General features: G+C 42.1%; 1 protein-coding gene across 1 annotated transcript; it reads left to right on the forward strand.

The window, feature by feature from the left end:
• Positions 1-1,252: 1,252 nt before the first annotated feature.
• On the forward strand, positions 1,253-10,138 carry hid1a (HID1 domain containing a). Its single transcript, XM_068750112.1, has 20 exons — positions 1,253-1,318; positions 1,986-2,135; positions 2,762-2,932; positions 3,916-3,918; positions 4,332-4,448; positions 5,246-5,352; positions 5,467-5,583; positions 6,637-6,844; positions 6,931-6,987; positions 7,067-7,207; positions 7,301-7,391; positions 8,010-8,161; positions 8,245-8,323; positions 8,472-8,636; positions 8,731-8,958; positions 9,263-9,417; positions 9,489-9,575; positions 9,662-9,753; positions 9,841-9,999; positions 10,075-10,138. Exons 1-20 carry the CDS (start codon positions 1,253-1,255, stop codon positions 10,136-10,138), a joined length of 2,409 nt encoding a protein of 802 aa, XP_068606213.1.
• The last annotated feature ends 657 nt before the right edge of the window (positions 10,139-10,795 follow it).

Raw genomic sequence — 10,795 nt, forward strand, 5'->3', positions numbered from 1 at the left:
ACCAGGATCTGGCGAATGTGTACCATTTCTTACAAACTGCGGTTTACAATATTGATGCTGCTATCACCAAAGTCAATCCCAGAGTTAAAGAAATGAGGGCCCGGATGCTGCACTCATTTGTTTGATTTTGTTTTTGATGCTGTGAAGCTATTACAACTGAATAATTTAATTGTGATTTATTTTGAGGACTGATGCTGCATGGATTTGATACAGAGTTTTATTTCTGATACAAAGATGTTTTTTCATTTGCAAAAGCCCTCAGGCAAATGCCAATTCTCTGATCAAGCACTTTCATTGTTCCTTATTGTTTCTTGTGATATTTTGAACTGTCCTAATTTAAAAAAATGCAATCTTGTGTTTTTTATTTGTTTATATTTTATACAGATGCTGTATTGCACTTTATTTTTATCTTTATTTTTTAAGAATGTTATAATGGATGCTGAATGTAAACAAGTTATGTTATGGAACTTGTCACAGTTATCTGTGCATGTTTTGCAGTGTTGCAATAAATATACCGGTATTGCATTGGTAAATACTGAATGTCCATTCATTTCAAGTTTTAGAATTCTAGAGTGAAATCTAATTTTAAAAAGTGGATCTCGATATTGAGGAAATTGGTACTCCATAGGGAGTAAAATACTACTCTGCAGAGTGACTGATCTGGACTGACTCCCTGGTAACTGGAAATAAAGCTCTGTTTTTGGATCTACTGTCGTGCATTTGGGTTTTTACCTGCCTTGGTCCGCGACAGAACATCAAGGTGTGTGCCTTTTGTATTTAGGGTGAAACCATGTTGTTTCAAATTTGTCGGTCGGAAAAAAAAATCATTATTTCCTTAATGTCATACAACCCGAGTTATTGTATGCATGTTTGTTTCTCCGTGGAATGCACTTGGGGAAATATTTGGCATTGTTACTTTTCCCAAATACATGTATCTAGTACTACTTGTGCTTGGCACATACCTGTATGTTCTCTAAAAAAAAAAAAACACAATGGAATAAAATCACGAGGGCAGCCCCGTCAAATTATCCTAAAGTATGGAAACGGTATCCAATATGACCGAATGTTTGACGTCATCGTCACAACCCGGAAGTTACACCCTGTAGCAGCAGGTTATGCCAGCCAATGGAGTAACAAGAGAGAGGAAAATGGTCCCGCCTCCTCCAATGAGTCGAGCGAAGGACGGAGGGGAGATTAACAGGCATTCTCAGCAGGAGCGGTCCAGACATTATTATAAAGGGAAATAATCGCAATGGGCAGCAGCGACTCTAAACTGAACTTCAGGAAAGCAGTGATTCAGCTGACAACCAAAACACAGGTATGTTGTCTCCATACCGCTGAACGGACGGTTCCACAGGGAGCCGATGGGAGAGCATCTTCGATCGGAGGAGAAAACGCGTCTGAAGTGATAGGCAAAATAATAATAATAATAATAATAATAAAACATGTCATGGTGACAAACGGGATTTGTTTTTCTTTCTTGTTTGCATTGAATAACATAAATACATTTGCAGAAAGATTGCGCACCTAATATGTCGAAGCTTATTTGGATTAAACGAATATCGCTTCTGCCATGCAGATTAATATGAAGGTCTGTTCTGGCATTGAATGTAGTTTTTTGCTGAAAAAAAATACACGATGAAAAAATAATGACGTGGGGCCTCCGCCTGGAACTGAGCGCGTTTGCAGCGGCAGGTGGACTGTGCTGAGATCAGTGCGTCATATAATGGAGGCTGTGTTTACATTGCTATTCAGGCCTCGGTTGGTCCACACAGGCCTCGTAAAAGATAAACTTATATGTGTGATATTACCCATTTATATCTTACATACATTATACATCATCTCATAAAAAATGTACTGCAGTGTATTTTAATTCAATCCAAGATCAATCCAAGTGTTGTTGTTGTTGTTGTTGTTTTTTCATTTCAAACATGCTCCTTTGACTCCCATATGGGGACAGAAATGCTCGTATATTTCCTCTACAGCCTGTGGAAGCCACAGACGATGCCTTCTGGGACCAGTTCTGGGCAGACACCAGCACCACGGTCCAAGATGTGTTTGCACTCGTGCCAGCTGCAGAGATAAGAGCTGTCCGAGAGGAGTCTCCATCGAACCTTGCAACCCTCTGCTATAAGGTTACAGAGTTCCACGTATTAACAGTAATGTGATTTTGAAATGTAATGGTTTTTTTTGTTCGACGACATTGCTTTAAGGGTTGGCGGAATGGAACTCAGAACAGGATTGTTTTTTTTTTACTCTGTCAGCAAGGCACTGCCTCATGCGCTCACATGTGGAAATAAGTGAGTCAACTCCCTTTCCTCTGCCTTCGTGTCCTGTCTCTTGGTTCCAGCTTCCGTTTGAAGCCGCCTAATCAGAAACAAAACAGATATTTTGAGGCTGTTGCAGTTTTATTAAATAAAGAGTAGAACCCTTTCAGCCGGTCTAATTAAAGCTGTTAAGGCTGTCGATGACTTTATTTCTTTATTTGTTGCTGTAATATCTTTCGAAACAACAACACACGACTCCATCTCGTCGTAAAGAGAAATATTCTGTTCGCTTGGTGCTGGACAGTTAAATGAGAACTCGCAGTAAGAAACTAAGACACTGATGCTGCAAATAATCTCATTATTAATCCTGAAAAGTAAAGAGAAATAGAATTTTGAAACAGCGTTTCTGGGATTATGGATGTTTTTTTTATAACCCACCAACTCACTTCTCATGCACGTCCGAGTCTCACTCTGATCCTCGTCATCCTCATCAGGCCGTGGAGAAACTGGTGCAAGGCGCAGAGTCTGGCTGCCCCACTGAGAGGGACAAGCAGGTCATCCTGAACTGTACGCGCATCCTGAGCCGCATCCTTCCCTACATCTTTGAGGACCAAGACTGGAGAGGCTTCTTTTGGTCTACTGTACCCGGTGCAGGACGCGCAGGGGTGAGCGTTAATAGGGACAGCACTAGTCAGAATAACAGAATACACAGATTAGTGAAGCCAAACTTTATACGTATGAATCTGTGACATGTCTGTTTCCTTAGGAACATAATAAGGTGAGCCTCTGGTCGTCGTCTCATCTGCAGCATATATCTGACAATATTCACATTGCAGCTTCATCAAACTTGGCACACACTGCAAACTTAAGATGTTGACATTTTGAAAATGATACGAATGTTATTTTGTGTGGTATCCATGGAAAGATGGCTTCAAGCGACTGGAGGGAATCTCTCACAAATGATACTGTCTTGTTTCATCAACCTCTCATAAATGAGCCACGACGATGAACTGCGACCCTTAAATTGTATATATTTTTTGACAAATTGTATTTTTTTACTCACAATTCCATTGTGACTCTAACGGTGGCTCATTTTCTCTGTGGTACAGATCCAAAAAACTATACTGTACACGGCCGCTCAAAGGTAGATGTAAATATATTGTCCATTTTTACGGATATTGGGGGCTTTGGGAAGGCTTTTATTTTCCTTCACCAACCAAAGCCAGAAGAGGTTATGTCATCACCTTTCCTTTATTATTATTATTATTATTTTTACGAGAATAGGACCATTCTTTAACACTTTGCAAATATCATGCAAAAGTAACTGGCTAATCAAAGTAAGCATCACCCAGTTTAGGCCAATCACGATGCATGATTGGATCCAGACCCGGATCATAATCTAGACCTGGAAACCCTAAATAAACAACAGGAAAATATGTATTTACTTACAGTATGTATGGTAACATAGTGGACACTGAGATGTAGCACTGGTACCAATACATTGCATAGATGATACAGATTAGATGAGGATGGATTAATGTCTCTGAAAGGTAAGAAAATAGATCTGGATCCGCCATGATGTGAAATGACATATTTGTTTGGTAACTCACATACTAGCTGACAAGTACACGATTCCAAATTCTATCAGCAGGTTTGCAGGGTAAATGAGTTTGGTGGTGGTATAACCTCATTTGGAAAGAGAGCAGAGTAAAGCTATGTCATCACGGTGATAGTCATTGTAGCGCAGTGATGTAACAGTTGGTTAGTGATGCTGGAAGAGGTATGAACTGGATCAGTGGATTCTACTTTACAGGCTGCATCACATGGAACAACAAATGCTGTTGTTCTATGCTCAAAAAATATAAATAATGACATTCAAAATGTCTTGATGCGTCAAGTAAGGAAGGTTTATTTTCCTTTAAATGTGTAAAGCGAAATTACGTGGAAGTTAATTTCAAATCAATAATCTCTTCCAGTTTTTTTCCCCTTCCTTGTCCTGTTCATGGCAGAGAATAAGAGCGATTGTCTGGATCTAATCTCATTTGTACTTACAAACCGTTTCAGACGGATGAGCTGGATGACGACGATGGAGCTCGACCTTTGGCTGAGTCGCTGCTCCTGGCCGTCGCTGACCTGCTCTTCTGCCCTGACTTCACGGTGCACAGCCACAAGAGAGGACCCGTAAATACACAGTTTGTCAATTCAACCAAGGGAATAACCACAATCATGATTGGATCACATGATCCACGTCAAGCATTTCAAGGTTAAAGATATTTTTGCTGCCTTCTTCCTGGTCTAAAGTTGCCAATCAAGATTCCCAGACAAATTTTAGTCTCAACGGAAAGATTTCCTCACCATTTCTGAGCTCGAATGGAATGTTGCATGTCAGAGCAACTTTGCATCTTCTCGGTGGATTTGAATAAAATCTCAAATGGAGCTCCTAAGAGATGTTCAAAAAGTTTTAGGCTGTTCTCTGGAGTCAATAAAAATGCGGTGTCACAGCTCGTCTCTTAGCAACAGTTTGCATTTTCTCATGAGAGCAAACATCTGAACACCTCAACAGATGTTTTGGATGCCCTTAACCAATCCATAAAAGTAGTTCAAGTAATGTGGCCATGATGTCTTCTTCTTAACCAATCAGATTTAAGTTGCCGGAACGGGAATACTCCTGTTCCAGACAGATCACAAATGCTTACTCTATTTTGAGCAGCTGCTTTTTGTTATTGCCATACTTTCAAGGAAACCTCAGGAAGTTAATCACATGACGCTGTGAGCCAATCACCTGCCAGTTCCTGCATGATGTACAGGATTGAATAGACCGCTATAGGCAGACACATTAACATGTTTGTTGACTTGGCTGGACCTTTGTGCTTTTGGGTATAATGATTAGAACCTAAAATGTCCTTGGGATTTTAAAGTCTTGCTAGCAAATGTATATCCGCTGATCAGCAGCGTGTTTGATTTTTGACCACATCCAGGACTCCGTAGAGAGCATGCAGTCAATAGACAGCTGTGAATATATCTGGGAGGCGGGAGTGGGCTTTGCACAGTCCCCTCCTCTAAACTACATCCATGACCTGAACAGGTGAGTTAGCAGTTTGGCTCTGTGGGACGCCGACACCAGTTTTATATGACTGATTTATTTCTGCCCCCCCCCCCCCCTTCCTGCCTGTGTGTCTTCGCCGCCGGTCCTGTCCAGGGCAGAGCTGCTGAGATTGTTGCTAACCTGCTTCTCGGAGGCCATGTATCTGCCTCCATCATCGGACAACAGTGTCCTCAATCCCTGGGTGACTTTCTTCTGCTCGACAGAAAATAGGTAAAACTGGGATCCAAATACGTTGAGGCAAACACAGGGCCTCACCTGTCAAGTTTTAAAATGAACGCAAGAAGAACCATGCAAAATGAATAAAGAACCTATTTCTAGCAAGCAAAATTCAGTTGATGCATGATTAGAGTTGCTCTTATACAAAAAAACGTTTCAACCCAAGATCTCCAGGGTCGGTTCAGTAGGATTTATTCGGAGCTTTGACCTGCCTCTTGTGGTCTTCATCGCAAGTGGATTCTGCACAGTTGTCAGTGAGATGAGAAATAAAAGTTCAATGTATATGCTACTGACTGTTTCTCTGTAAAATCAGCCTTTAACTGGACACGACCGTAAACTGCATCTTTACTGGTGCTGAGAGTTATACAAATATAAGGCAGTCATTTTTTAAAACTGCTATTACTGCTTCTTTTTTAATGATTTTTTTTATTTTTTTAACCCCATTGTTTTTGTCTCATTTTGTTATTTAACCCTTGGGATGTGATTTCATCTTTTCATTAACTTTTACTATCTTCTATTCATTATTTATTACTTAATTATACTGATTTACTTCCATTTAACTGTCATGTTCCTTCTCTCTTGTATTTATTGACCATTACCTTGACTTTTCTCAATTTTTCACTGTGTGTTTTTTTTGTGTGTATTTTAGCCTCAGTTTTTTTTTTCTCCCTTCTGCTGTGTCTCAGAGGTCGTTTGGTTCCATGTTTTTTGGGCTTCCAGTTTTCATGTTACCTTGCTTTTCCTGTCTTTATTTTGAGTACTTCATTTTTAAAGATGCCATATAAATAAAGATTACTGTCATTTTTAGTATTACTTCCAAAGTGAAGAATTTACCCCCCAAGAGTCTTTGCTTCTCCATTATTTTATATTTAATTGCATGAATTTATTTTCATTCCTGGAATGCACTAAATAAAACATATTGAATAGGATCAGATAGTTCATTAAAAAAATTAAAAAAAACAATTTAGCATTTACTATCAGCTGGTGACTCAGAGCCTAAATCTGATGCTCCACATGCCTCCCTAACGTGGTTTTCTTCGCCCCTAGACACGCCCTCCCTCTGTTCACCTCGCTGCTGAACGTGGTGTGCGCCTACGATCCCGTGGGCTACGGCATCCCTTATAACCACCTGCTCTTCTCCGACTACCGGGAGCAGCTGGTGGAACAGGCGGTGCAGATCCTCATTGTGACGCTGGAGCACGATGGGGGGGCTTCCCATCGACCGCCCTCCCCTTCCAGCATAGAGGAACAAGAAGTAATGCTGCAAGACCCCCCACACAAGGAAATCTGGATAACTGTTGTGCTTCTCTGCACGTCAATAAATCTCTTGTCTTTGTGCAGTCCACCGGCCCAGAAAACCTGTTTGTGAACTATTTGTCGAGAATTCACAGAGAGGAGGTGAGCCGATGATTCCTGTGAAATACAAGCAGCTCTTCCTGGTAAAGGTGACTGCAGCTCATGCTTCTTCCTTTGGCAGGACTTTGACTTTGTATTGAAGGGCCTCGCTCGTCTGCTCACCAACCCGTTGGCTCAGACTTACCTGCCTAATTCCACCAAGAAGATCCAGTTCCACCAAGAGCTGCTGGTGCTTTTCTGGAAGCTCTGTGACTTTAATAAGGTTGGAATAAAGAAGTAAAATTAACTTTTCTTTCAAAGATGCCGCAAGAAGAGTTTTCAATTTTAGTCAACAAATTCAACTTTGTGTTGACAGAAGTTCCTTTTTTTCGTGCTGAAGAGCAGTGATGTGCTGGATATCCTGGCTCCTATACTGTTCTACCTGAACGACGCCAGGGCCGACCAGTGTGAGTCTCCTCCCGCCCCGCATGCCTCTGAAAAACACACCTTCAGTCATTAACCCCCGCCCCCCTTGCATTTCGGTTGACATTTACTGTGTGTTTTTTTTGTCTGTCTTGTAGCAGGATTGTGTAAAAACTGCTTGATGGATCTTGATGAAAAGAAATCTGAAGATGGGTCTTGGCCTAATTTAGATCCCATTAAATTTGAGAGCAATCTGGATAGAAAGAAAATCTGAATTGTCCCATTTACTTATAAGCTTAATGTGTACCTTGCAAAATGTGTATTTAATTCCCTCACCAAAAATCACAGTCATCAAGAGGTCTGATATGAACTATCATGAAAAATGTTTTCTGGATCTCATCCAGAATGAGGTCAGGACAAAACATTCAATCTTAACATTGAAAACCCCATTTATGGATTTAAAAATCAACTCTGATTCACTTTTACTTTTCATGGTTGGCGTATAAAGATACCAAGAACAATTTAGAACCTTTTGATGATGATCCAGATCACCATGTGGACGGTGTAAATACAAATAGTGTGTGTGTGGGGGGGGGGGGGGGGGGGGTCTGCGCCCTCCGAGTGCTTTTCTCGATTCTCCTGTGTTTTCTCCTTCGCTGCAGCCCGTGTTGGACTCATGCACATCGGTGTGTTCATTTTATTGCTGCTAAGCGGGGAGAGAAACTTTGGCGTGCGCTTAAATAAGCCCTACTCCGTCCACGTGCCTATGGACATCCCAGTGTTCACCGGGACTCACGCAGACCTGCTCATAGTGGTGAGACGTCTGACTCGTCACGTTTGCTGCTTTCTTTATTGCTTCAGTTGATGCTTACCGATAACACTGTGTTTGTTTTGTAGGTGTTTCACAAGATTATCACCACAGGCCACCAGCGCCTCCAGCCTTTGTTTGACTGCCTTCTCACTATAATTGTAAATGGTGAGTTCTGTCTGGCAAAGCTTAGATGTTTGTTTTTTTTTGCAGCCGTTTAGAAGTTGTAACATCTGATTTAAAAAAAGAAGAAGAAGAAAAAACTCTTATTAAAATGTAATGTTGTAGTTTATCTCCGAATTATCTTTATCTGCAGTGTCTCCGTACTTGAAGAGCTTGTCCATGGTGGCAGCCAATAAACTGCTCCACCTGCTGGAGGCCTTCTCCACCAGCTGGTTCCTGTTCTCTGCGTCCCAAAACCATCACCTTGTATTCTTCCTGCTTGAAGCTTTCAACAATATTATCCAGTACCAGTTTGATGGTGAGATGAATCTGAACGGGCCACAGGATTTTCAGGTTGTTCAGATCGATAACAATCTCCTCCTCATGCGGTCAAATCTTTCCCTCTTCATCAGGGAACTGCAACCTGGTGTACGCCATCATCCGCAAGCGTAACACGTTCCACCAATTGGCCAACCTGCCCGCTGACTCTGCTTCCATCCAGAAGTCTTTGCAGAGGAAGAGGAAGTCTCCGGACGTCATTTCCCGCACCAGCTCCCAGGAGACGGTGTCCATGGAGGGATCTCACCCAGCCGTGCCGGCAGAACCCGGCACACTGAAGGCCAGTTTGGTTGCTACTCCAGGTACTCAAAGATGAATCTCATGTTCAATGTTAAATTCAGTCAATTTACATTTTTTGACTGTGATTATCTAAGAGGTCTGACTATTCAGTAATTCAACATTTGGCATATTTATTTGCTCAATAACAGGATTAGAAGACAATAAGATGAAGTGAAACAGTCAGTTTATCAAAATGACTTCGATTCATTCATTTTATGTAAATGTGAGCGGGAATGTTTCTTTTTTTTAAATAATGGGTCCACCTCTCAGTGGTGTTTGACTTCCTTTTAGCTGAAGCAGCGGGCTGAATCTTCTGGTTTCCTGCAGGCATCGATAAACTGACTGAGAAGTCCCAGGTATCAGAAGACGGCACCATGGTATCGCTTCCAAAGAAAGATTCCACAAAAACGCTCCATGCGGACCAAAGTGCTGTCGCTGCTGCTACCAGCGACACAGAGTCCAACTCAGGCCGGGACAATGAAGTATGTGTGTGTGTGTGTGTGTCTTTGTGAAGACAAAAGCATGTTTAAAACATATTTATTCTCTTTATCAGGATGTTTTCTACACTGAAGTAGAGATGGAGACAAGATGCTTGTCAAATTCATCTTCCGCTTCGCTCTGGGCTCCCACGCCAGACTGGGTCGGTATCAGCAGGTTGCTTCCCTGTTATTTGGCAGAACATGTGACTGATTTGGATCTTCCGTTCCCCCCCCCCCCCCGCCCTAGGCTCTCGCCTGGAAGTGTAAACTACCGCTCCAGACTATCATGCGGCTCCTACAAGTGCTAGTTCCCCAGGTGGAGAAGATCTGCATTGATAAGTACGTGCACACAGCGTGCCCTTTTTGTTTTGGTCGGCATATGCAAGATCCTTTGGAATGTATTAAACCTTTGTTGCACCTTTGCAGGGGTCTGACTGATGAGTCTGAGATCCTGAAGTTTCTCCAGCATGGCACCTTAGTGGGCCTGCTGCCGGTTCCTCACCCCATCCTCATCAGAAAGTATCAGGCCAACGCAGGCACTGCCATGTGGTTTCGTACCTACATGTGGGGGGTGGTCTATTTGCGGTGAGCAAGCCACACAGTTTGATAAGTGCCTCATGCAAGCAGCTGTCTTACCCAATCATTTGATTGTTTTCCCAGCAACGTGGACCCTCCTATCTGGTACGACACAGACGTGCGCCTCTTTGAGATCCAGAGGATGTAGACAGACGACTGAAAATGGAACTGTCCAGCTCCAGGGGTCATTCAAACCCTTCATCCTCCCCTGGCTTCGCCGTAAACCTCACTGTGTTCAACTTATTTAACCATCGTCATAATAGAGATGCTCCTCAGTTCCAGATGACTGAATTAACAACATTGTCCATAAACGGCTGTTTGTACATTATTGGCGTTTAAACCACGGACTTAGCGCTCAGGCGATGGCAGCGTTTCTCTGGACAGAGGGGAGAGGGGAAATCTTGTGTTTCAGCCGGGCTGTCAAAGACACGGTGCGTTGCAAGAGAGGGTTGTGACATGTCTCTGCAATGGCACGTTATTGATGTTGTTTGTTGTAGATGCAATGCTTGAAAGTGGAGCTGCACACTTTCGGAGCCGTCTGTAATTACGGCCTTGGCTTTGTGACAGTTTAAGTTTTTAACGACAGTAATAGAGATCGTATTTATATGTATAATGTCTAGGTTTACGTTTCAATCTGGATGGCTTATAATGCTTGATGTTGAAAATTGTATTTTCCTTAAATTATGTTAAATTTATATTGATATGCATCTGTGAATTTGGCATTGGCCTCCTTGCTGTAAGCTGAATGATGATAATGAAAGGTGACCCTTTAGTTTAGACTATGATCACTAGATGGCGCTCCGTC

Source organism: Brachionichthys hirsutus, chromosome 16, assembly GCF_040956055.1.
Source record: "Brachionichthys hirsutus isolate HB-005 chromosome 16, CSIRO-AGI_Bhir_v1, whole genome shotgun sequence".
In the NCBI taxonomy this organism is placed as follows: Eukaryota; Metazoa; Chordata; class Actinopteri; order Lophiiformes; family Brachionichthyidae; genus Brachionichthys; species Brachionichthys hirsutus.